At 44.8% G+C, this 27,944-nt stretch overlaps 1 protein-coding gene across 1 annotated transcript in view; it reads right to left on the bottom strand.

Moving 5' to 3' along the window:
- The window catches only part of prss12 (serine protease 12), a 245,954-nt gene that overhangs the window by 75,840 nt on the left and 142,170 nt on the right, over positions 1 to 27,944 (bottom strand). The window contains exons 5-8 of the mRNA XM_041180818.1: positions 18,351 to 18,529; positions 17,286 to 17,427; positions 8,162 to 8,364; positions 5,136 to 5,277 (exon numbers count right to left, since the gene is read on the bottom strand). Of these exons, the coding sequence (XP_041036752.1) occupies positions 5,136 to 5,277; positions 8,162 to 8,364; positions 17,286 to 17,427; positions 18,351 to 18,529 (666 nt within the window). The remainder of the gene's footprint in view (positions 1 to 5,135; positions 5,278 to 8,161; positions 8,365 to 17,285; positions 17,428 to 18,350; positions 18,530 to 27,944) is intronic.

The raw sequence follows: 27,944 nt of genomic DNA on the forward strand, positions 1-27,944 counted from the left end.
AGCAATTGAATATTGCTGACAGGAGCCAGTGTTAGGCCTGTATTGCTCAGGCTTTCAGGACTTTGCTGCTTCCAAACCAATAGGTTTCCTTTTCGTTGTCTCCCATGATCAACCCCCACCTTCCACTCTCCTTTCCCCACCATATCTCCAAACCCCAGGGTTACTGCTAGTGGGACAAACAGACCAAATTGCAACTGGTCACATATGAAAGCTGTCTATGGAGGTGCAACACATGCCCCAGTTGTTACATTGAGGTTTGAGGCCCAATTTCTGCACGGGCCTCCTAGTTCATATGTGCACTGAAAATATGCTGTCCGTTATGTGTATGAAAATGAGTGATAATGAATTAACTTCCTATGATTCCTTAATTATCTGAAACCCATGCAGCCAAATTGCAATTCCTTTTTAATCACTTTTGCAGCTAAACCATCATGGTGATGACATAGCTTGTCACACTTTAGCCTCTCCTTCTACCCCTTTGGTATCTGCCTTCAATCAACTTCACTCTTCATCTAAAATCTTTCACTCATGTCCAATGGCCACTCTGCTCAACTTTGCTATTTCTTAGTAAGAGCCAATTTAACCAGGTTTTCTTAAGCCAAAGAAAAAGTAAGTCTATTAGTTACTAAAACCCAATAAAACATAAAAAGCAACACGCATACACACAGATCAGAGATGAGAAGTAAGACTCCAAATAAAAGTTTAAGAATATACGAATCAGTCTGTGGCTTGTCTGCGAGGCATAGATGGTGGTACATTGTGGCCATTAAGTTGGGTGATCCCGGTAGAGCTGGCTTTGGCAGTTTCGAAGTTAGTTTTGGAGATATTTGGTTCTGCAGGGTAGCTGAAAAGGTTGTCCTATATCCTTTTTGATTGATGCTTCTGCTCAGCCTTGCCTCTAGCAACAGAGAAAGAGAGAGAGACTTCGCCTGCAACTGCGGGGGTAACTAGTTGATCTTCTTGTGCTTTTTTTCTCCTGTGTATTTCAGGAGAGGAAATAGTCTTGCATTAATATCAGGACTATTTATGCATTCTAATATATAAGTAAACATGAGATAGATTTTAGATGCCTGCTGAGATGTGGTAATTAGTCTTTTGCCTCCGCAACCTCAGGAGATTAAAGTTTAGTCTTTTGCATCTTTCCTATCTCCCTTTCAAGTATCTCTGCTTGAAGAAGGCCATGATACCTTTTCAGTTGCGACATTCCATATTCTCTCAGCACAGGTCCATCAGTATATTCCACATAGGAATTTTCCAGAAAATGGTCACGTTACATTGTCAGCTATCCTTTGCTCAGTGTCTTTTAAAAAAAATGTTCATTATGCTGTAAGTAATTTATGGCTGTAATCTGCTTTTCATGACAACACACATCACAACATAATTGTCACTACTGACCCAAATAACTTCTCCCATTCCTATAAATAAATTTCAAATGACTCCTTGGGTGATTTTTAACAGAGATGTCGGGAGTACCACCCAACTGGCTGGAGAGCCAGGTACAGCCTTTTTGGGAAGGGCCGCAGTATTAAGTGTTAATCAGGGCAGTGGATGGCCGTCACCAAGATCAAGGACCCTGGGGTAGAATTCCCATCTGCCGAGAGCTGCCGCTTCATTGCTCAGCAGCACCATTGGGAATGTGGTGGCTGCTATAGGTACTACACCCACCAAGGCCAAGGATTAGCATGGACCCAGGCACAGGCGGGAGGGGGGGGGTTGCAGGATTGAGGTTGTGGGGGAGGGGATTCGGCAGCAAGGGCAGGGGGTGGGAGATCGGAAGAACTCAGACAAAAATGCCAGATTCATCTGTGTAGCTGTCTCTGCTCCAATTAAATCTTCTTCCAACCCTCACCCTGCAAGTTGTTGTTATATTATGTTAATAAGTCTGATTGCAAATCTCTGAAACTTCCCCTCCTCAACCTATTCACAATGGTGTTTCCCATTAATTAGAATCTAATGTCCCATCCTCTATAATGCACTGTACCCCACATTTCTGAATGCCCAGATCTCCCCGGATACAGAAGAGGCGAAGAAGAGGTTTTAAAAAAAAGAGGAAGATACCAGCTCCCACCCCAGTATCAGAAGAATAACAAGAAAATTAAGTGCAAACAGAAACAAACCACGAAGTGGCCAAGCCCCAAAAGAAGTGAGAAAACAGAACACAGCAGTCAAATCTTGTCAGTAACACCACAGCGAGATGTGTGACATGAAACCAGCATAATTTTGGTAATTTTCTGACATCACGCTACAGAATACAAGCCTTTCCTTCCACAAATGGATTTTGGAAATTTAGGTGCATTGTCTGCATGACTGAATGCACAGTGAGCTACACACTTGCGGTCAGCAAGCATTGGGACTGCAGATTTGAAACTTCTTTGATCTGTTCTTGTCCAGTGCATTAACCTTGTACCTGACAAGAACAGAGTGTTATACCAGAATATAAGACACGCCCCTTCACTAAATTATAATACCTCTTGAAATGTTATAATCAATTAATAATAGAAGTAAGTATCTAGCAACAGATCTAGCAACTCAAGACTGGGCATCCGTGAGGTGCTGTGGGCCATCAGTAGCAACAGAATTGTACTCAAACCCAATCTGTAGCCTCATGGCCCGGCATATTCTACACTCTACCATTATCATCAAGCCAAGGCATCAACCCTGGTTCAATGAAGAGTGCAGGAAGGCATGCCAGGAGCATCACCAGGCATATTTAAAAATGAGGTGTCAACCTGGTGAAGCTATAACACAGGACTAATTGTGTGCCATTCAGCATAAGTAGCAAGTGATAGACAGGGCTAAGCGACCCCACAACCAATGGATCAGATCTAAGCTCTGCAGTCCTGCCACATCCAGCCATGAATGTTGGTGGACAATTCAGCAACTCAGCGGAGGAGGTGACTCTACAAATATCCCCATCCTCAATGATGGAGGAGCCCAGGATATCAGTGCAAAAGATAAGGCTGAAGCATTTGCTATAATCTTCTGCCAGAAGTGCTGAGTGGATGATCTATCTCGGCCTCCTCCAGACCTCCCCAGCATCACAGATGCCAGTCTCCAGCCAATTTGGTTCAGTCCGCATGATATCAAGAAACAGCTGAAGACACTAGATACTACAAAGGCTATGGGCCCTGATAATATTCTGGCAATGGTACTTAAGACTTGTGCTCCAGAACTTGCTGCGCCCCTAGCCAAGCTGTTCCAGTAAAGCTACAACACTGGCATCTACCCGGCTATGTGGAAAATTGCCCAGGTACGTCCTGTACACAAAAAGCAGGAAAAATCCAACCCGGCGAATTACAAACAGATCTAGCAACTCAAGACTGGGCATAAATGATCTTCAGTAAAGTAATGGAAGGAGTCATCAACCATGCTATCAAACGGCACTTGCTTAGCAATAACCTGCTCACTGACGCCCAGTTTGGGTTCTGTCAAGGCCACTCAGATCCTGACCTAACTACAGCTTTGGTTCAAACATCGACAAAAGAGCTGACCTCACAAGGTGAGCTGAGAGTGACTGCCTTTGACATCAAGGCAGCATTTGATCAGTGTGGCATCAAGGAGCCCTAGCAGAACTGGAGTAAATGGGAATCAGGGGGGTAAACTCTGCGCTGGTTGGAGTCATCCCTAGCACAAAGGAAGATGGTTGTGGTTGTTGGAGGTCAGTCATCTCAGCTCCAGGACATCACTGCAGGAGTTTCTCAGGGTAGTATCCTCGGCCCAACCATCTTCAGCTGCGTCATCAATGACCTTCCTTCCATCATAAGGTCAGAAGTGGGGATGTTTGCTGATGATTGCACAATGTTCAGCACCATTTGCAACCCCTCAGATATAGAAGCAGTCCATGTCCAAATGCAGCAGGACTTGGACAATATCCAGGCTTGGGCGGAGAAGTGGCAAGTAACATTCGCGCCCCCTAAGTGCCAGGCAATGACCATCTCCAACAAGAGAGAATCCAACCATCGCCCCTTGATGGGCAATGGCATTACCACCACTGAATCCCCCACTATCAATATCCTGGACATTACCATTGACTAGAAACTGAACTGAGCTAGCCACATGAATACTGTGGCTACAAGAGCAGGTCAGAGGCTCAGAATCGTGTGACAAGTAACTCGTTTCCTGACTCTCCAAAGCCTACACACTGTCTACATGGCACAAGTCAGGAGTGTGATGGAATACTCCCCACTTGCCCGGATGAGTGCATCTCCAACAACATCCACATCCACTAACATTCACTCCCTCCACCACCGACGCACAGTAGCAGCAGTGTATACCATCTACTAGACGCACTGCAGGAATTCACCAAGGTTCCTTCAACAGCACCTTCCAAACCCATGACCACTACCATCTAGAAGGGCAAGGGCAGCAGATAGATGGGTACACCACCACCTGGAAATTCCGCTCCAAGTCACTCACCTACCTGACTTGGAAATATATCGCCGTTCCTTCAATGTCACTGGGTCAAAGTCCTGGAACTCCCTACACCACACGGACTGCAGCGGTTCAAGAATGCTGCTCACCACCACCACCTCAAAGGTAACCAGGGATGGGCGATAAATGTTGCCCATGCCAGCGAAGCCCACATCCCGTAAATGAATTTTTTTTAAATCGTGGGGTAGAATTTTCTTGTTTTATTTTGATGAGTAGACACTCTGGAGAAGATGTATAAATAGTCAGAAATGCAATTTTGTTGGGAGAGTCACTGATCTTCCACTGACAAAATGGTGGACAATCAGGAGAACTCACATGGAAAATCCAAGATTATAAATTTATAGTTTGTTTTGGCTGTGTTTTGCATATCTTTTACTTTGGAATTTTTTTGTACCTTATGCTACTATTTCAGCATTTACCCATATTTTTCGATACACACATGAACTGGCAAAAATGGCACAGGGTTTCATATTACCCTAGTCTTATTTTTCATCATGTAAAGCACTTAAAATCTCACCTGGAATCCCAAGAGGAGAAAATCTAATCATGTCTGGAAAAAAAATATGCTGGCAATCATTAATTTAAATGACTAAAAATTACGTTCAAATTATTTAAACAACTAGATGGGGGCCTAAATGTTTTAGATTATTTAAAAGGCTCCCTTGATACACACAGCACCTGTGTCTGATCTAACATTTACTTACTTGTATCCCAGCTGACGGCAGACCACAGCAGCATCTTTGTCAGTCCATCCATCATCACAAATAGTTCCCCATTGGCCTTTGATAAAAATTTCAACACGTCCTTCTTTTTTATTTTCTCCATCCATCAATCTGATAGGGGGACCTGGTAGATGGCAAAAGCATCAGTAATCTTTTCTCTAAAAGAGCCATCAGTCTGAAATCCCAATTGAAACGGGGCACACATCTAGTGGAATTGCCAGACAGGGATTAAAAAGGGGTGGAATCCCATTTTGCTCTGATTTTGTCCCTTCTCCAGAGAATAAATCTTTTGTACACAATTGGCAGGCCTCAACAGAACATTTGCCATCTGAAGGATGAAGCAAGTCCTGTCCATGCCTCAGATAAGGCCCTTGACCTCTTGCAGTAAAGGTAATCTATTCAGGGATTGATGGCTTGGCTGGATGTCAGTGGCTCAGTGCTTCCCTAGGACCAACTTTCCAAATGTTGCCTGTCTCCATAGGTTCGGTCTATCTCAGCCCGCTGCTCCAAATTTCCAGGCCTCTGTCAGGTAGGGCAACAAAGCTCCCCCACCCGCCCCCCTCCCCCCCACTACCTGTTCCACATATGTGGATAAACCTGCCCTCATAATTTGAGTCAGGACCTGGATCTTCCACCATCGGCGCATTTGAGGCCGGTTTTGCTGCACTCCCGTCAACAGAGTGAGGCCAGTATAATTTTGATCCGCGTGGTTTTCTGAAATTATGTTCCCAATCCCTGCAAAGCCCCGTCCATCTGCAGTGTATGTAAGAATGACCACATGAACCCTCAAGTCTGGCATCGATCAACGTTCGCAGGAAGCACATCACAGGAAATCGATAGATGTATTTCCTAGCACTGCCAATCCCTGCTGGGATAGTTGGATTTAGGAATCATCCAAATAAGAGGGGACAATCTTAACTTAATCCATCCAGCTGGAAATTGACTGGACGGGAACAGCTGTCCATTTTCCATGCTACTTAATTTTATATTTGATCGGGTATGCATAATGGGCAAATGATCCTGTTAGAAGTGTTAGGTTAAAATTATCTTTAGAAATTAAGGCATTCACCCCCACATATTTTTCAAGTTGGACAGAAAGTCATGGGAGGCCCATCCAAGTTCCCTGTATAGGCCCCATAAAGGAGAGAGTCTACACTTGAAGCCTGATTTCATAGATTACTCAAATACCATATATTGTACTTTTTTAAAGACAACATATTTCCAACATAGCTTTGCCCAATCATATTTCCTGTGTTTCCTGTACTTATGAGATCATATTGGATATAGTAAATATCAGGCTGTACTGACAGGGTCCACACCAGGGTTCATGTGGTCATTCTTACATACACTGCAGATGGACAGGGCTTTGCAGGGATTGGGAACATAATTTCAGAAAACCACTCGGATCAAAATTACGCTGGCACCACTCTGTTGATGGGAGTGTAGCAAAACGGGCCTCAAATGCGCCGATGGTGGAAGATCCAGGTCCTGACCCAAATTAATTTACATGGAAAGAAACTAAGCAGCACACTTGTGATATCTGAATCCAGCTGGTACATTCACATCTTTTTAAATGTAACAGAAGTAAATCTTGAGCAATTATATTTTCAGGTTGTGAAAATTTTCTTGCTCTTGTAGAATTATATAGAGAACAACTCTGAGGTTACATACAGGATCTTCTGGTAAGACCTGCTTGAATGTCAAAGGGAATTTAATTCAGCTCAAATATGTATTATTTAAAAGCTCTCCCTTTCTTTGGAGCCATGCACCATCAATGCCTAAGAAGAAGGCAGAAGATGTCTCCCAGGCCCTCTAAAATTGCTACCAGATGTGGACAACTCTCCCTGTGACCTTTACTCCCTTTTCCACTGTGATGCAATGATGGGCTCCATTCAGCACCTCTTCAGTGACATGCCAAGTGGAACAAATCTGCATTCCAATATTCAGTAATGTCTCTTCTATGATCATATGGAAGCTTCCATCTGACAACCATGCAGCCAGAGTTTCTGGGAGGAAAGAATTTCTGGGAGATTTCATGACACCTTGAGAGACTTCTACCATCCCTCTGCTTTTGACCTCTCCCAGCACTGACCTATTTCCCTGGGTCAGGGCTCTGTGCAAGCATGTGCACGGTCTCCCATTAGCAATCCCCCTGTCAAGAGGAGGCCCCTGATGTAAAAAATGCCATGCTATAGTGGGGAAACTTCTGCAACTCAGAAGATCAACCAAGGGGCAGAAGTGCTTCCAAGATCAGAAATCAAGATCCACTGAAACTGGGGCCTTCAACATTAAATTTGAACAGAATGAAGGGAGAGAAGGCCTCTCTCTCTATGGTGGCACTTCACGGCAGCTACTGCTATTCTCCTGGGGTTTGACATCACATTTCCTGGAAACAGCAGTAGCATAAGCAGCAGGAAGGTAAATCCACAGGGACCCCTCACCACCATCATTTGCATTCAGTAGGTAGGGAAGGAGTAGACAGTTGCAGTGTCTTGTGTGGGGGGATTGAAACCTTTGTCAGTGTGGTGAGGCTGTGGTAGGCCTCACTGTGACATTCTACTCTTGCCCTTCTCATTGGGCAGAATCGCAGAGTAAAAAGCCCTCCAAAAGTGTCACCCTTCCTTATAACAAGGTCACCTTCAGTATTCACCACAATTATGGATATTGCCAATGGGAACCCACAACCATAAAGGCAAAAAAGAGCACCTAAAACATGACAGAAATTAACAAGTTGTGGAAGAATGGTTTCAACAGCATCACTCAGTGTAATGACTTCAAAATGGAGAGTACCTGTGGGGATAATGAATGTCAAGTCCATTAATTATGCAGAAATGAAGATTCAGTTTTGTATAAAAAGGAACAATCTGATGTGGATGCAGGGATTTGCCTGAAAATTATTTTGTCATTGCTACTTTTGATTCAATTAAAATCATCTTGACTGCACAAAATGTAAAAGAAAAATCCCTCTCCTTGAACTTTTTGCTAAGACTTTGTTGAGCAATGCTCACCAAAAGGAATTCCGTGGATGTTATTCACAGCATTGAGTGTGCAAATGACCATCACGTCCTCCTGATGGCTGCAGTCATGCTTCCCCCATTCACTTCTGGGGCACAAAGACAACAAGGATTCCTGACCTGAGCAGTGGACGTCATCCAAGTAAATAGGCCCAGAGCCTCCTTCAAACTGACCTTCCAGAGGATTCTGTGCATATCTGTGGGACAGTGGGGGAGAAAAAACAGTTGAAGGAACAACTGCTGGCTACTCAGACAATTTTCTAATAATTTGTCTTCAATTCCATGAGATTCAACTTTAATTCATAGTATCTTATGAGGGACTTTATCAAATGTCTTCTAAAAACCCATATAAATAACATATTTACAGATTTCCCTGTCCATTACTTTAGTTCAGCTCTTTAAAAAATTCAATCAAGTTCATCAGGCATGATCGATCATTTACAAATCCATGGGCCCGAATTTTTCGGGCAGCAGGCAGGCTCGGGGGAAGCGGGCGGGGATGGTCAACGAGCTGATCGCCGCCCGCGATCAGCTCCCCGCCACCATTTTACGCGGGAGGGTCAATTAAGACGCGAGTGGTAGCGCTCAGTGCTACCTGTGCGGGTGGGGGGGAGGGGAGAGAGAAGGGGCCAGCGCTCTTTCACATGAATCTCCCTGAGGCATGGAGCTCAGGGAGAATGAAGGGCTTTTGAAATTATTAAATAAATGGTTTAAAAATTTATTTAAACACGTCCCCTTGTATGACTGTGTCACCTGAGATGGGACATGTTTTTATATTTAGGAAAAATGTTTTATTTAATTAATAAAAGTTTTAGGAAACCCCAACCCACTCGTGGATGAGGGTTCCTAAAAAACGCGAAGGCCGCTTGGCCTTTTTGCCTACCCGTCAACCTTAAGGTTGGATGGGCATCATTAACAATTGCCTTAGTCACTTCCTTAATGGCCTTAATAGGCCGCTTACGTTGTGAGACAGCGCGATGACATCGGGACGCATGGCCGACGTCATTGCGTGTCATTTTATGCAAGAGCGTGTTGGGCCCGACCCTGCACGCCAACTGAAGAATCCTGCCCATGGGCAGGATTTTCGGGTCGTTGGGCGGGCATGGTGAGCGGGCCTGGGTACAGCCGGGAAATACGCCACCGCCCCCGATTGGCTCCCAAATTGGCTCCCACGCTGGCTAGCCGGTTAACGGCCAGCCAGGGTGAAACACGCACTGAAAGGCTCAGCACTGCTGGGGTGGGGGTGGAAGGAGGGCAAGTACTGAAGTCTGCGCAGGCACGGGGGAGTGTGCAATGATAGCTCCCTGAAGGCAGAGAGTTGAAGAATTTAAAATCAAGAAATAAGGATGTAAACATGCAGCAAAAAAAAAATGCCCACACTTTGGACTCACTCACCTAAACATACAGATAATAAAAATTCTGCCCAAACATTTTCATTTTGTTTTTATTTGATATCGGAAACCTCATCCTGCCCTTGGATGAGGTTTCCCCAACAATCCAAAGTCCGCCTGGCCGATTCACCCACCCACCAACCGTAATGTTGGAAAGGCAGTGAAACATCACCGCTAATTGAGACTTTAATGGCCTTAATAGGCCTCTTAATTGTTGGTGGGTGCGCTGCCGACTCTCGAGCACACCCACCGACTGAAATGTTGCATGAGTGCGCGATGATGTCGGGACGCTCACCCAATGTCGTCATGCACCATTTTATGCCTGCGGGATGTAAAATTCTGCCCCATGTTTTTTTTCTGATCAGCTAAAATTTTTTGAAGTATTCAATTATTTCACCCTTAATTATAGGTTCTAGTAAATTCCTCATGATAGGCTAACCAATCTATAATTCCCTGGTTTCCCACTCTCACCTTTCTTAAATAGCGGAGTGAAATAAGCCAATTTTCTAACCTAATGGAATGGTTCCAGAATCGAGAGTAGTTTGGAAGATCATAGTTTGGCTATCTGCCAAACTCCGACCTACTTGCTTTAAAACCCTGGGATTAAACCAGCTGGCCCTGGAAATTCGTCACTCATTAGTGCCATTTTGCACTTCACTACTGTTCATTTGCTTACTTTAATTTTGGTGAATTTCTGTCGCTGATCCAATATTAAATTCCTTGGGACGTTTGACATGTTATCCTCTTTCTCTACTGTAAGTACTGATGCAAAGTAATTATTTAGCATATCCACCATGATTGTCATAGAAACCTTGGAACATAGGACCAGGGGTAGGCCATTCAGCCTGTCAAGCCTGCTCTGCTATTCAATTAGTCATGGCTGATCATCTAGGTCAACGCCACTTTCTCACGCTATCCCCATGTCATTTGATGTCAATAGTATCCAGAAATCTATCAATCTTTGTCTTGAACATGCTCAGTGATTGAGCTTCCACAACCCTCTGGGGTAGAGGATCCCAAAGATTCATCATCCTCTAAGTGAAAAAAATCCTCCTCATCTCAATCTCAAATGGCTGCCCCTTTTTCTGAGACTGTGTCCCCTGGTTCTAGACTCACCAGCCAGGGTAAACATCCTATTCTCATCTGCCCAGTCACGCCCTGGAAGAATTTTGTAAGTTTCAATGAGATCAACTCTCATTCTTCAAAACTCTAGAGGATACACCATCCAGTTTCCTTGATCTCTCCTCGTAAAACAATCCCATCGTCCCAGGGATTAGTCTGGTGAACCTCCATTGCACTCCCTCTATGGCAAATACACTTTTCCTTAGATAAGGAGACCAAAACTGTGCACAATAATCCAGGTGCGATCTCACCAAGGTTCTATACAACTGGCCAATTAACAGCCAGCCAGTGTGAATCATGTGCTGCAACACTGAGCGCTGCCGGGGTGGGGGCAGGAGGTGGGCGAGCACGGAAGTTCGCTCATGCACGTGGGTGCCCTCGCTGAAAGCTCCCTTAAGGCACAGAGCTGCCTCAGGGAGCTGAAGATTTTTAAAAACGTAAATAAACAATTGAAAAATGTTAAAAACAGGTCCCTTCATTTGGCTCTATCACATGAGCAGGGTTGTGTTATAAATGAGATTCAAATATCTTCATTTTATTTTTAATTCCTGTTGGAAACATTGTCCCGCCCATGGATGAGGTTTCATAAAATATCCAAAGGCCGCCTGGCTGATTCGGCTGTACAGCAAGGTTGGACGGGCAGTGAAAAAGTGCATTTAATTATTACATTAATGGCCTTAATAGGCTTGGTAATTGTCGACGGTTGCACTGCTGATTCCAGCACCTGACCACCAACCGAAATATTACACGAGTGCTTGATGACATCGGGAAGCTCGCCCAACGTCATTGCATGTCATTTTACACTTGAGCAGGTCGGGCGCGAGCCTGCCCCATGTAATACTTCTCTAAGAAGTAACATTGCCTATCTACCATCAAATTTTCAGTGTTTTTTCCAGTCCACCAGCTTTCAAGAGGTCCAGCTTTCTGTCAGTTTTTAATAGGATCACATTACTCCTGACCACCATTTTTCCTAATATATTCGCTAAAATTTGCACATCTAGTTTGATATCCATCGCAAGTTTCCTTTCATATTCCCTTTTTGTAATTTTGTCACTCTTTTCTGTTATTTGTATTGCTCCCATTCACCAAAATCTTTTTCCATTCTTTCATATCTTTTCTTTTAGTTTTTACATTAACCATTATTTCTTTATTCATCCTTGGCTTCTTTGTTTTGGCAAGTAACAACTGGTTCCATATCACGTTTAATTATTTTTTGAAAACCTTCCACGGATCTTCTGTGATAATACCCATTAACAGCTTTGCATAGTTTACAATGCACAGGCTCTTTCTCATCCCACTGAAGTCTCCCATACCTAAATCTACGGGTTATTGACTGCAATGTCAAAGAGATTTTCTCATCAGCGCCTAAGAGTGATGGTTCAGTTGATGAAATCAGTAAGTAGCTGTATGCAACACCAAGGCCCCATGTTTGATCCCAGCCTGCACTGGGTTAGCTACCCTCACCTGAAGAGTTAAAAATTGGCCTCAGTACCATGGGTTAGGAAGAGGAAAATTGGCTTTCATTCTCATTAATGAAGCTTTCTTGTGAAGCCTTCTGGAAGTGAACATGTGTTGAGGCTGGGCGAAGGCTGGATCTAGCTCAACTGTGATGGCATTGCCAGGCAAATTTCTGGAATCATATATCATTAATGGCCACTTGGGCATTGTATTGGAAGATGCCTGCCATTTATGGACATGTACCCCAGTGAAGTCAGCACATTCAGGAAAAAGAGTTGTGAAGGAAGAAAACTACAAATAAGGGAGGGATAAAAGAGTTCCTTCATAAGAAAGTAAGAATTAGGCAATACAACCTTGTGAGCCTGCTCCACCATTGAATAAAATCATGGCTGACTTCTACATCAATTCCATTTTCCAACTCTATCGTTATTTCCCTTGATTCCCTTATTATTCACAAAACTATCACTTTCAGTCTTGCACATGTGGAATGAATGAGCACCTGCAGCCATCTGGGATAGAGAATTCTAAAAATTCACAGCCCTCTGAGTTAAAAAAAATCTTCATCTTAATTCTAAATGGCTAACCCCATATTCTGCAACTGTGATCCCTCAGCCTATAATCCGTAGCCAGGGGAAACAGCTTCTCGGCATCGACTCCATCAGGTCCTCCAAGAATTTTGACATTTCAGTGAGATCAGCTCTCATTCTTCTAAACTCCAGAGAATGTAGGCCCATTCTGTTCAAACATTCCTAATAGGGCAACCCTCATCATGGAAATCAATCTAGCAAACCTACATTGCACCCCCTAAGACAAGTATATCCTTCCTTAGGTAGATAGACCAAAACCGTACAGAATATTATAGGTGTGATCTCAGAAATACCCCAAAAAAGTTACAGCAAGATTTCCTTACTTTTATACTCCAAACCACTTCTTGGTATAAAGAAGAACATTGAACATTGAACATACCATTTGGCTTCCTAATTGGTTGCTGTACCTGCATGTTAACATTCTGTCATTTGTATCCAAGGGTACCTAATGCCAACTTTTACTAGTCTCAACTTATTAAAAATAGTGTGCTTCTCTATTCGTCCTACCAAAGTGAAGAACCTCACATTTCTCCACATAATACTCCATCTGTCACCTCTTTGCCACTCGCTTAACCTGCCTACACTTCGCTGCCTCTTTGTATCTTCACAGCTTAATTTCCCACCCACCTTTGATTTTTTAAAATTCATTCAAGGAATGTAGGCATCGCTGGCTGGGCCAGCATTTATTGCCCACCCCAATTGCCCTTGAGAAGGTGGTGGTGAACTGACTTCTTGAACTGCTGCAGTCCCTGTGGTGTAGGTACACCCACAGTGCTGTTAAGATGGGAGTTCCAGGATTTTGACCCAACGACAGTGAAGGAATGGCAATATATTTCCAAGTCAGATGGTGAGTGCTTGGAGGGGAACTTCCAGGCTGTGGTATTACGCTGTATCTGCTGCCCTTGCCCTTCTAGATGGTAGTGGTCATGGGTTTGGAAGGTGCTGTTGAAGGAGCCTTGGTGAATTTCTGCAGTGAATCTTGTAGATGGTACACACTACTGCTACTGTGTGTCAGTGGTGGAGGGGTGAATGTTTGTGGGTGTGGTGCCAATCAAGCGGACTGCTTTGTCCTGGATGGTTTCCAGCTTCTTGAGTGTTGTCAGAGCTGCATTCATCCAGGCAATTGGGAAGTATTCCATCACACTCCTGTCTTGTGCCTTGTAGATAGTGGACAGACTTTGGAGAGTCAGGAGGTGAGTGACTTGCTGCAGTATTCCTAGACTCTGACCTGCTCTTGTAGCCACAGTATTTATATGGCGAGTCCAGTTCGGTTTCTGGTCAATGGTAACCCCCCAGGATGTTAAAAGTGGAGGATTCAGTGATGGTAATGCCATTGAACATCAAGGGGCAATGGTTAAATTTTCTCTTGTTGGAGATGGTCATTGCCTGGCACTTAGGTGGCACAAATGTTACTTGCCACTTGTCAGCCCAAGCCTGGATGTTGTCAAGATCTTGCTGCATTTGAACATGGACTACTTCAGTATCTGAGGAGTTGTGAATGGTGCTGAACATTGGGCAATCATCAGCGAACATCCCCACTTTTGACCTTATGATGGAAGGAATTTCATTGATGAAGCAGCTAAAGATGGTTGGGCCCAGGACACTACCCTGAGGAACACCTGCAGTGATGTGCTGGAGCTGAGAGGACTGACCTCAAATATCCACAGCCATCTTTCTTTGTGCTAGGTATGACTCCAAACAATGGAGTGGTTTCCCCCTGATTCCCATTGACTCCAGTTTTGCTAGGGCTCCTTGATGCCACACTCTGTCAAATGCTGCCTTGATGTCAAGGTCAGTCACTCACACCTCACCTCTAGAGTTCAGCTCTTTTGTCCATGTTTGAACCAAGGCTGTAATGAGGTCAGGAGCTGAGTGGCACTGGAGGAACACAAACTGGGCATCAGTGAGCAAGTTATTGCTAAGCAAGTGCTGCTTGATAGCACTGTTGATGACCCCTTCCATTACTTTACTGATGATCGAGAGTATTCTGACTGGACAGTAATTGGCCAGGTTGGATCTGTCCTGCTCTTTGTGTAGAGGATATACCTGGGTAATTTTCCACATTGCTGGGTAGATGCCAGTGTTGTAGCTGTACTGGAACAGCTTGGCTAGGGGTGCGGCAAGTTCTGGAGCACAAGTCTTCAGTACTATTGCCGGAATATTAACATGGCCCATAGCCTTTGCAGTATCCAGTGCCTTCAGCTGTTTCTTGATATTATACGGAGTGAATCGAATTTGCTGAAGACTGGAATCTGTGATGCTGGGGACCTGTGGAGGAGACCAGGAAGAATCATCCACTCAGCATTTCTGGTTGAAGGATGCAGCAAATGCTTCAGCCTTATCTTATGCACGGATGGGCTGGGGTCCCGCATCATTGAGGATGGGATTATTTGTGGAGCCTCCTCCTCCAGTGAGTTATTTTATTGTCCACCACCACTCACAACTGGATGTGGCAGAACTGCAGAACTTAGGTCTCATCCGTTGGTTGTGGGATCACTTAGCTCTGTCTATCATTTGCAGCTTCTGCTGTTTGGCACGCAAATAGTCCTGTGTTATAGCTTCACCAGGTTGACACCTCATTCTTAGGTAGGCCTGGTGCTGCTCCTGACATTCTCTCCTGCCCTCTTCATTGAACCAGGGTTGATCCCCTGGCTTGGTGGTAATGGTAAAGTGGGGGATATACCAGGCCATGAGGTTACAGATTGTGGTTGAATACAATTCTGCTGCTGCTGATGGCCCACAGCACCTCATGGTTGCCCAGTCTTGAGTTGCTAGATCTGCTCAAAATCTATTCCATTTAGCATGGTGGTAGTGCCACACAACATGATGGAGGGCATCCTCAATGTGAAGACGGGACTTTGTCTCCACAAGGACTGTGTGGTGTTCACTTCCACCGATACTGTCATGAGCAGATGCAACTGCAGCAGGCAGGTTGGTGAGGATGAGGTCAAGCATGTTTTTCTCTCTTGTTGGTTCCCTCACCATCTACTGCAGACCCAGTCTAGCAGCTGTGTCCTTTAGGGTTCAACCAGCTCGGTCAGTAGTGGTGCTACCAAGCCATTCTTGGTGATAAACATTGAAGTCCACCACACAAAGTACATTCTGTGCCCTTTCCAACCTCAGTGATTCCTCCAAGTGGTGTTCAACCTGATTCATCAGCTGTGGGGTGTGGGGTGGGGCGGCAGTACGTGGTAATCAGTAGGAGGTTTCCTTGCTGTTTGACTTGATGCCATGAGACTCCATAGGGTCTGGAGTTGATGTTGAGGACTCCTAGGGCAGCTCCTCTTGACTATATACCACTGTGCCGCCACCTCTGCTGGGCCTGTCCTGCCCCAAGATTGTGATAGTGGTGCCTGGGTCATTGTCCCATGATTCTGTGAGGATGACTACGTCAGGCTTTACTAGTCTATGAGACACAGTTAGTAAAGAGGACTTTGCAGGGTTGATAGGCCTGATCCATTGTTTAGGTCAATGCCAGATGGTTTGTCTGGTTTAATTCCTTTGAGACTTTTCAGCAGTTTAACACAACTGAGTGGCTTGCATTTTAGAGTGTGGAAGGCTTGGAGTCACATTTAGGCCAGACCACGTAAGGACATCAGATTTCCATTCCTAAAGAGCGTTAGTGAACAAGACAGGTTTGACAATTGTTTCATGGTCATCATTAGACTTTTAATTCCAGATTTTTTTTAAATAAATTCAAATTTCACCATCCGCCATAGTGGGATTCAAACCCCGGTCCCCAGAGCATTACTCTGGGTCTCTGGATATATAACAATACCACTATGCCACTACCTCCCCTGTTTGTATGGTCAGCAATCCTGAGTTCATTACTCTCAGCACCCTCAACTAAGTCATAGATATAGACTGTAAATAGCTGAGGCTCAAGCACTGATCCTGCAACGCTCACTACTTACCAACCTGACAATGGCCCCTTTGTTTCTGCTTTCTGTCCCTTAACCAATCCTCAATCCATGCCTCATGTATTACCCCTTACTCATGAGCAACCTTCCATGTGGCATTTTATCGAATGCCTTTTGAAAATTTGAGTTTAATTTTATATGATTTTGGATTCCTTAATAGCATTTTAAGCATCATAAAAAATGATGTCAACGTCACATATTAGCCACATTTATAATCACACCTACAATTTATAACTCTCATCCAAACACACGATCACTCGGATCACCACATAAGTCACGTTCCCAGAAGATTAAAAGCCCACGAGTTGTGACTTATGCACTGCATTTCATAGTATATTTGACTTAAGCCTGATGTAAAAATAACTGTATCAATTATAAATAATTGAGTAACCTTAGCTGTTGCATTATCTTGTTTTAATCTTCACAGTCCTTTCAAATCTAACATTTCTGATAAGGGATCCGCAACATGATGCCTTATCCTTTTTCCTGCGCAGTAAAGCAAATGCTGATTTCACACTGAATTAGTTAAAAAAGAAATGATGTCACAACCTCAATGTGGTTTTAATTATATCTCTAATTCCTGGCTCTCAGGTTTCTTCAATTTGATAGACAAGCTGGAGATAGAAAGCTCCTCCGGTACCTGAATCCCAGTTGCCTACAAACAACTTGAGCATTCCGCTCTGTCCAACCATCATCACAGACAGTTCCCCACTGGCCATCGTAATACACCTCAAGCCGTCCTTCATGGCCGCCCTTCCCTCCGACTAGGCGCACTGCACCATCTGAACAATGCAAACAATGAGCCAGGGTGAGCATATATGAGACATAATAAAAAAGATCAAAGCATCCAGTATAACAATATAATAGAAAGCTAAAAGTGTTTTTAAAATTGTACTAATAAGTGTTAGTTTAGGACAACTGTAATAAAACATGCTTTATATTAAGTTCTACAAATAAATTCACCTAGTGCTGCCAATTATAAAACTGCAACTTTCCCCTCCATGAAAGAGGATTTGTTGCAGTTTATGCATTTCATTAACCCAGCCTGAGAGGTCTCCAAATGACCATTGGAAACAGATGTTGCATGCACATAGTGGGCTATCTATTACTTTCGAGAACTTTTATTACCTAGGGCCTGGACAATTGATATCCTGCATGTATTTGATTAATAAAACTGAAGCTCGTCTATTCCCACCAACAGCAAAGAAAATAAGAGCAACTGCAGCCTTGCAAGGCACTTCATACAAGCACACAAGTGAATTGTTATAAATAATCTAGCACTATGTACTAAGAAGCAAAGTGCACCTCGACATTAACTCATCCTGAATGTTGCTTTGGGCCTATTGCTTTCAGAATCCTGTGCAATAATTCTTACTAATCACTTTCTTCTTTTGAAAGTGCAAAATCCGGGAAAAAAACAGGGTATGCAAAACATCACTGAAATCTTTCAACTTCTTTTTTCTAATCCTAGGTGCAGAAATCAAAGACATATTTTTAGGATGCTGGGGCATAACTTTTCCTCATTTCCATGAGTACAAAGCCTTATTACCACACCATAGTTAATTATTTTGTTCTTTATTTGTACCAGTTTGCTAATTGAAATGAAGTTTTTAGACTGCTGTATGGTATTGTGCCTTTAGTGGCTTTAGCCTTAACTACAATTACATTGCTCATATTAAAAAATCAGTTGATTCTCTATACTTACCCCTAAGAGGGTTGCAGGACACACCTGCATCTTCCTTGTGCCCACAGTTGTGTTCTCCCCACAAACTCTTTGGACACTGGTCTATAGAGAGTTCATTCCCTGTGCACTGCACATCATCCAGTAGTATTGGGCCAGAACCCTCTCCAAAATAGGCCAGCGGCTGCGCTTTGGCTGGACTACTGTGTGGTGGACAAAATGGCAAATAAATATTCAAGGTGTTCCATGTTTTCATTATTATTCCTACCTGCTACCAGTTATCCTGAGGGCAACAGAACATTGTCATGACATATAAACTTCTGCTGCTCTACAATCTAATTATACAAATGTTAACACAAACCTAGAGATCATGACCTATTTTGGATGTCTGGAACCTCACTGTAATACATCTGCATATCATTATAAGGCTAGCCCGCTGGAATTGTCCCCTCCATCACTGGATCGTCCACCCATGTTAGCTAGAAAACATGCTAACGCATCTCATAATAGCATATATAAGGTGTGCGCTTGGTGGTGAGCTGCACTTTGGTCGGGACTTCAAGGTTTGTTAGTCTACCTTGCTTTCGTCAGCACTCGCAGTCATCAGCACCAGGCTTCACACACCACACTACATCACTTTTAGGCGGGGCTCAGGGACAAGTCTCTACCTACCAGATTAGCCATATGTGGGTGGCTTTTCAATGGCTGCCGGGCTAGGGCTTGCTTGGGGAAGGGGTAGAAGTGGCCTCAGGCAAGGGAAAGGGCTGCAGGGTGAGGGCTGTACTGGGGAAGGAGGATATCCCAGGGTGTGCGTGGGAGCACATGTTGATCTGTGCAAGTGGCCTCAAGATGGTGAGGACTGAGGAAGCAGTCTCCAGAGGAGATGAGGCCAAATGGACATATGAAGGCATGTGTGAGAGAGTGAGTGGTGATGTTCCTTGATCTGGCAGTGAGTGGGATGGCAGTGAATGTGTGATGGGCTTGAGTGTGTGAGTTTAGAGTGATGAGATGGTTGCCATACCCTGGCTGCACAGATGAGATCATTCAACCTCTATCTGCATTGGATGGCCAACCTCTTCTGTGCAGCATTGGTGCTGATCACCACTGCCATCGCCTACCAAGCCAGAGAGGTAATGTTGCTGCCCCTACTGCAGCCAGAGCTGGGCTACAGGACATCACGGTGGGCCTCTACGGCATCCAAAAGACGCTCATGGGCTGCAGTCTTCTTGCCTTTTGGGGCCATTTCTTCTTTGTTGCAGTCCTAGGCTGGAAGCACTAAGCGCGGCTGTACTTCAACTATGGTGCCTGGCATGATGAAGCAGCGAGGTGACAGCGTGGTGGGCGAATGACAGCCGGCCCGCCATCAAAATGATGTGTATCCCAGGAATGCAAAATTAATGCGATAGGTTTGGGACGATACAGCGTGAAAAGCCGCCATTGCGACCGGCGTGTAAAACGTCACTTGTCCCACCCGTTACCGCAATTAATGCAAATCTGGGATGAGGTCGCCCATGGTTGTGAGTTGTTAAACTCAGATAAGCCATCAAAAGAAAAGGATAAGCAGATAGCTTGTATTTCACTGTAGAGGTGGATAAAAAATAAACAAGGTAGTGAGTCACTTTGCGCTTCTCTTTGTATTCATTTACAAAGTGGCATTGGTGAAGGCCAATCATTAGGTTGTCTGTGTATCTACTTCCCCTGTCAAACAGAAATACTTGTGTGCCAAAGAGAGGCTTAGGGAGCCACTGCTCCAGGATGTACTGTTACCCATCTGCCAGCCCCCTGACCAGCAGCGGTGGTAGGACCATTTACGGTATTTCACTGGGGGCCTCTCTGTAGTTATAGTGAGAATCTGGGGAACACTCAGGAATACCATGGAATTTCAGTTTAAAAATTTCCACAAAAAGAACTTACATTAAAAACTTGGAATATCATTCCATAAAACAACATTTCATTGCATACATGGCACCTCCAGAAAAATAACATCAATCGGCTTTGGTCTGATAGGTATCTAAATGATTCAAAGTATCCTGTAGATTTGTTTGCTGCCACCATGTGGCCTTATTGATATCAGGGATGGATAGTTAAGATATTTTACTCATGTTCAATTGCTATTAAGAACTCTGAAGTTAAATCATTCACTGATTCTGCTCTATAAATATTCACTAATGATTTTTCTCTCTTGAAGAACTCTAGCTGTCCAAGTAAAACGAATACTGAGGCTTTCATGAAAAGAAACTCTTATTCATTCACCAGGTTAAATCAAATTCATGTGTAGCATAACGGTTGGAGTGCTACATAGGTACATAGGACTTAGGAGCAGAAGTAGGCCGTTCGGCCCTTCGAACCTGCTCCACTGCCATTCAATAAGATCATGGCTGATCTGGCTGTGGCCTGAACTCCACATTCCTGTCTGCCCCCATTACACATGACTCCCCGGGCTATCAAAAATCTGCCTAATTCTGCCTTGAATAAATTCAATGACCCATGCATCCACTGAGAAGAAAATTCTACATACTTATGACCCTCTGAGAGAAAAAAATTCTCTTCATCTCCATCTTAAATAGTAGAGCTTATATTCGTAAACTGTGTCCCCAGTTCTAGCCTCTCCCACAACTGGAAACATCCTCTCGGTATCCACCCTATCAAATCCCCTCAGGATCTTATATGTTTCAATAAGATCACCTCTCATTCTGCTAAACCTCCAGTAATATAACAGAGGTTCAGGCAACATTATGAACCAGCGTCGATGGAGAGAGAAGCAAAGTTAACATTTCAGGCCTGGGTTCAGCTTTCTGATGAAAGATATGTGTGTGTGTTGGAGTGAAAATGTGTGTATGTGTGGGAATGAGTATGTGTGTGTTTGTTTTTTTAATGTATTCACTCATGGGATTTGGGCATCACTGGCTGGGCCAGCATTTATTGCCCATTCCAAGGGGTCTTTAGGAGTCTGCATTGGTGTGGGTCTGGAGTCACATGTAGGCCAAGCCAGGTAAGGACAGCAGATTTTCTTCCCTAAAGGACATCAGGAAACCGGATAGGTTTTTACAACAATTGGCAATGGTTTCATGGTCATCATCAGAGTTTTATTCCAGACTTTTACTAAATTCAAATTTCACCACCTGCCATGGTGGGATTTGAACCTGGGTCCCCAGAGCATTCACCCAGGCCCCTGGAATGTTAGTCCAATGACAATGCTACTCTGCCACTGCCTCCCCCTATGTATGAGTGTGTGTGGGAGAGTGTGTGTGTGTTTGTGGGAATGGGTGGGAGTGGGCAGCCCAATTTTTAAAATAATTTCTTCAAAGGGTGAGAAGGGGGAGGGGGGAGGTTCCATCTTCTAGGGCTGCCCTTTGCGAATTGTGGGGGTAGTTCCATAAGATAGAAACCCCTTTTTTCCCATCCGCCTGCAGCCTTAAACCCACCACCCACACCCCACCGACCTTCTTCATATCCTACCCAAACCCTCTCTGCCCAAGACCCTGGATTTACCTGTTTCTGGGCATCCATTGTCCCTTCTTATTCATTACAGTCCCAGCAGCGCCCGTTAAAGAGCTCTTAGTGCTGCCGGGACTGATGGAGCTGCCGGCAAAGCGGATTGGCCAGCAGCTTCTGAGGGCAGGACCTCCTCCTTAGCGAGGGACAGAATTCCCACAATGGCCCTGTTTAGCCCACCCGCAGCATGTTATGGCTGCAGGACAGGCCAGCATGGAGCGGGTCGGCCCCAAGCCGACTTTACTCCCGGGGCATCGAGCTGTCCGCGCACCCCTGTCGCCCCAATACCCCTCATCCCCGTAATATTCAGCCCCCTCTCTCTCTCTCTCCACAGATACTGCCCGACCCACTGTGTACTTTCAGCATATTCAGTTTTTTGTTTCAGATTTCCAGCATCCACAGTATTTCACTTTTGAAATATTCGAACACTTTGGCTTTGAGTACCTTATGAATCTTGAGATGGTTTCACTGATTATAACTCGCTCTAACCAATAATTTCATACAATACGCCACTTAGAAGAAATGGAAATGGAACTGAGATCCAAAATCTCATTGGCCAAGCAAATTCTTTCAAAAGTACCCAAATTTATCTCATTAATTGATTTTATAGATAGGTTAACTTCAAAACATGTTGTTTTATATTCACAGAGCATTGTCCCTCATCCTATATGAAGGAAGGTGAAAGTGGAATGCTTACCTAAGGATTTTCTGGAAGAATTATTACAGGAGACAGATGCGTTGGGGTCACCACGAGGTATAAAAGTTCTGTCCATTGTGGTTCCGATTGCTTAAATGTGTAAGACAGGCTCTTGGCAGGATCCCCAATGGCAACAGGGACTCCGTTACTGCCAAGGCAGAAAGGTGCAGGCGTGAAAACTGCTGCAGCACCAGGAAAAAAATGAATCCTCTTTAAAGGGGGCAAGACTCTCCTGAAGGGTCTTTTTAAGAATTTGACAAGCCTTGTGATGAGCCACTGGGCTTCTAAAAAAAAGGTATGAAGGGAGTTAAAAGAGGGAAAGGATTGCTCTAGTAGGAATCCCACTAATCTGAGTGGAATTGCTGCTGCTGGTCCAGGGTCCACTGTATTCCCTGTTCTGGTAGGAACTGGAATTAACTGTGATGATAGAAAGAGGAAAATCAGATGGTTTCCTGAGCCTCACCTGCCTGTTGTCTGGGTTTGGATGACTTACACCTCTACAGTTGGGGAGTGAGAGGAATCAAGGTGGACTATATTAAAAGCAGATGAGGTATTCCTGCCAGATTTTTGTTCGTTTTCCACCGCTTAAACCTTCTGAAATGTTGCCAGGCCTGGGCAGTGTTGGTCCCAAAATACTGAAGGAAAGAGAGGAGGAGATAGCAGAAGCACTAATGATAATTTTACAAAATATTTGAATTGGGAAGTGTTCAAGAATGGGGAAAAGCGATAAGAAATTTATCAACTTGTCAGATTTAGTTCGGCACCAGGTGAACTCCTGGAAATATAATAGAGGATGAAATTAGGCATGGGCTAATTGGATAGATTCTGCATGGATTTGTAAAGGGCAGGCTGTGCTTGATTAGTTGTAATTGAATTCTTTGAGGTAATCAAAGGGGTAGATTTTGACTGTGATAGTGTAAAATGGTTGATGGTGAAGCTATGGAAATAAAAATTGGGAGAGATATAAAATAAGCTGCTGATTCACGATCACCCTTTTTTATAATACCACACAGTCAAAATCTACCCCTGAGAATGCACAGATAAAGGGCATATGTGAAGTTTCAAAAGGAATTAGTTAAATTATCATATGAGAGACTTAAAACTGGAATTTCCTGTGCAGCCTGATTTTTTTTAAAGTTAAATGTAAAGAAAGGGTGCTCCTTGGGGACTGCTCAGACATATAGCTACTTTTTTTCCTTTAAGGAAATATTGTTCCAAGACTCATTAACTTCCATTCTGAACAGATGGAAAAGTTAAAAGATAAAAGTTTTTTTTCCGGAATATAATTTTCAATACAATTGCCTGTTCTGTTAAAAAATTCAGCTGACACAAGGGAAATGGAATTCCACCATTACCTCAATGAGAGATATATGGAAAAATCACTCGGCATCAAACGTTTGCTTCATTAAATTGTAATGCCGTACGTAAGGGTGCTCTTTTTGGCCCATCAGGAATGCATTAAACTGTGAACTATCAATATTCTTTCCACCAGCACTAGACTTGAACCCTTGGGTCAAATGGTTGAAAAGACCTGAGTCTACCACTCACATTCCCTTGTAATGTTAGTTTGGGTCATAGGCACCATTCATAGTCCTCTTGATTATTCACAAGAACTATGGCTCAACAGAACAAGGGTCTTTGAATTTCCTCACTTCCCAACCCCCACCACTCCGCCAGAGACAGAAGCATCTGCTACTGCATGCAGTGCTCCATTTAGCAGCTCAGCTGAGAACTGCTAAAACTCACCACAGAAAATAGGGCAGATTTAAATTAGTCACAGTTGAAAGCTGAATCCACAGTCCCTTGCGTTAATAATTCAGAGCTGTCTGCTTCAACAATCAGTAGTTGAACAAATTTCCCAAGTCTTCAGACATTGTTTGGTGGGGGGATAATATCAACATGGGAACAAGGAGTAGGCAACTAATATCTAGACAGCACAGATAGTTCATGCTGGTTGCTGAGAACATACCAGGACTGGGAGCAACAGTCAGGTTGACCAACTCTTAAGGAATAAATGATGGGACACTTCAACTGCGGGAGCATGCGGGGGTGGAGGGGGCAGAGGTGTGGAGGGGTCGGTGAGAGTGGAGTGGGATGGTGGGTGGGGACAGAGTGGTCCCAACACATTGAGAGAAAGGACTTGCATGTACACCATCAATCTGGTAGTCCCACTCTCCCCGCACTTGTTCTCCTCCTTGTGGCCACCGGAAGGAGCTCAGTGCACCTACGGAAAAGGGAAAAAGACACAAAGGCGGCAGCAGCACAGTAATTAGCCCTCCCTTCCCCCCCTCTGCCCCTCCCCCCCACCTCTCCTCACCAGACAGTAGTTAGCCACCCTCTCCCTTACTCCCCACAAACAGTAAATAGCCCCACCCACACACAACAATTAGCCCTCCCTCCCCCTCCATAGTAATTAGCCCACACAATCCTCGCCCCCCCCCCACACACAGTAATTAGACACCCTCTTCTCTAAACACAGCAATTAACCTCGCCTCTCTCTCCATAGAGTAATTAGCCCACTCATTCCACCACACAATAAATAACCCCTTTGCCCCCGCACCACACAGTAATTACCCTCCTCCCCCTCCCCATCACACACAGTAAATTAGCCCCCTCACCCCTTCCCCACCACACAAAGTAATTAGCCTCCTAACTCCCTCCCCCACCAAACACAGTAATTACCCCTTCACCCCCTCCCCCAACACACACAGTAATTAGCCCCCTCTCCCCCTCCCCCACCACACAGAGTAATAAGCCCCCTCAGCCCCTCCCCTACCACCCACAGTAATTATCCCCTCTCCCCCTCCCCCACCACATAGAATAATAAGCCCCCTCCCCTACCACCCACAGTAATTATCCGCTCTCCCCCTCCCCCACCACATAGAATAATAAGCCCCCTCCCCCCCCTCCCCTACCACCCACAGTAATTAGCCCTCCTCTCCCCCTCCCCCACCACACCCACAGTAATTAGCCCTCCCTGCCCCTCTCTCCCCAACAGATAACAGGCAGGCAGGAACTGAAAGGCAAAGTTTGAAGCAGTCACATTACCAGCATTGGGCAGAATCTTCCAGGCCCACCAGCAGTGGGAAGCTTGGCAGGCAGGGGAACTTAATTTGACATGAGGCCAAAAATCAGTTTCCTGACTGCGGAATGAATTTTTGCAATTCTGTTCTTGGGGCTTTAAAAGCGTACACTGTCAGGAAGCCCTTTCGAATGCATTGGTATGTCATGCATACTCATTCAAAGGTCAGCTTGCCAGAATTAAGAGCCCTCTACAAATTAAGTTCCCCGCCAGTCAGAGATTAGAACGTCCACATTTATGACTGCATAAGTGGTGTGCACCTGGCGAGGTTAACTTCTTCACCGACTTTGCAGTGAGTAACCATTGCTTTCACCTTCTTGGGTTCTGCTCAGAAACGCCAGCTTCTTGATTGAATTTGGGTGCTGGTTGGCCAAGATGTGTGAAGGCTGGACACGGGAGGCAGGCTATGGGTGGAAGGCTGTCCGGGGAAGGAAGACAGACTGTCCGGTGCAGGGAGGAAGGCAGCAAGGGAATGCGAGGGTGCAGGGATGTGGAATGGAGGGAAGGGCCTTGCTTGTTGGGCCTGAGGGTCCCATGATTGAGTGGGGGAGTTTCTGGGCAAGGATAGTGGTAGAGAGATGGCAGGGTCGGTGCTGTCTATGGTGGGGTCCTGTGGGTTGAATTGAGAGTGATAGGCAGCGGAGGGAAGACTTACATTGAGAGGGGGAAGTGGGATGCAGTAGGTTGTTGGATCCAGGATAACAGTCGGGTACCTGAATGTTTCATGGGCAGGTTCACAGAAAGACAAAACAGGTGGCTCGGATGACGGGGAGGGTGAGGGTCAGGGTTGGGACGGGGACAGTAGGTGTAGGCTCAGAGAAGAGGGAAGGATGTGGAGGGTGATGGTTATAGGTGCAAGGCTAACGGGCATAGGTTGAAGGGTGACAGGGGAGAGGAACCATTATGTTCGGTGAGTCAAGCGTGATGGGGGCATTTGATGGGTGACAGTGGGAGGGTGGAAGATGGAAGAGCCAGTCTGGAAAGTCACGCACACCATTGTTTCAAGGCTCGTCCTTACAACACAGTTGCTCTGTACATGTGAATCCTCTAAGTGGGAGGAGGGTTTTTCAGGTGGGTGGAGTTCAAGGTGAGCACAATTGGCTGACAAAAGGGACACCCTAATGATCATAAGCCAACTGGATGAGAACCGTGCTCAGCTGTGTTCTCCTCTCTATGATGAAGCCCACATGGCATCAAGTTTGTTCCCGACTCATGGGTCACATAACATCGAGATCCCAGCCAGGTCGGGAGCTGCCATTCATTCTGTGTGATTTGCCATCTGCTGCTGTCAGAGGGAGGGATGAAGGGAGGGAGGGAGGTGGATGACTCCAAGGGGCACGGCTGGTGGACAGCAGCAAACTCCCGACTCCAAACCTCCACCTCCTGGGTGAATGGGCTCAAGTGTTGTCAAGGCAATGGTCCCTCTTTGGAGTCTCAAATGTAGCGGAGGCAAACTGAATAGTGTCTGAGGTTAGAAAACCAAATAATAATGGATAAAAGCAAAGAACTGTGGATGCAGGAAATCCAAAACAAAAACAAAAATAAAAAAACCAGGAAAAACTCAGCAGGTCTGGCGGCACCTGCGGAGAGGAATACAGTTAACGTTTCGAGTCCGTATGACTCTTCAACAGAACTAAGGAAAAATAGAAGAGAGGTGAAATATAAGCTGGTTTAAGGGGAGGTGGGACAAGGAGAGCTGGATAAAAGGCCAGTGATAGGTGCAGATAGCCAAAAGACATCATAGATAAAAGGACAAAGAGATGTTGACGGTAGTGATATTAGTTAAGAAATGTGCTAATGGTGACATTAAGGGTAGAAAGCAGGACAAGCAAGGTACAGATAGCCCTAGTGGGGGTGGGGTGGGGGGAAGGGATCGAAATAGGCTAAAAGGTAGAGATAAAACAATAGATGGTAATACATTTAAAAATAACGGAAATAGGTGGGAAAAGAAAAATCTATAAAAATTATTGGAAAAAGGGGGATTGGAAAGGGGGTGGGAATGGAGGAGAGAGCTCATGATCTAAAGTTGTTGAACTCAATATTCAGTCTGGAAGGCTGTAAAGTGCCTAGTCGGAAGATGAGGTGCTGTTCCTCCAGTTTGCGTTGAGCTTCACTGGAACAATGCAGCAGGCCAAGGACGGACATGTGGGCATGAGAGCAGGGTGGAGACTTGAAATGGCAAGCGACAGGGAGGTCTGGGTAATGCTTGCGGACAGACCGAAGGTGTTCTGCAAAGCGGTCACCCAGTCTGCGTTTGGTCTCTGCAATGTAGAGGAAACCGCATTGGGAGACTAAATTGAGGGAAGTGCAAGTGAAATGCTGCTTCACTTGAAAGGAATATTTG

This window comes from Carcharodon carcharias, chromosome 1 (genome assembly GCF_017639515.1).
Source record: "Carcharodon carcharias isolate sCarCar2 chromosome 1, sCarCar2.pri, whole genome shotgun sequence".
NCBI classification, from domain to species: Eukaryota; Metazoa; Chordata; class Chondrichthyes; order Lamniformes; family Lamnidae; genus Carcharodon; species Carcharodon carcharias.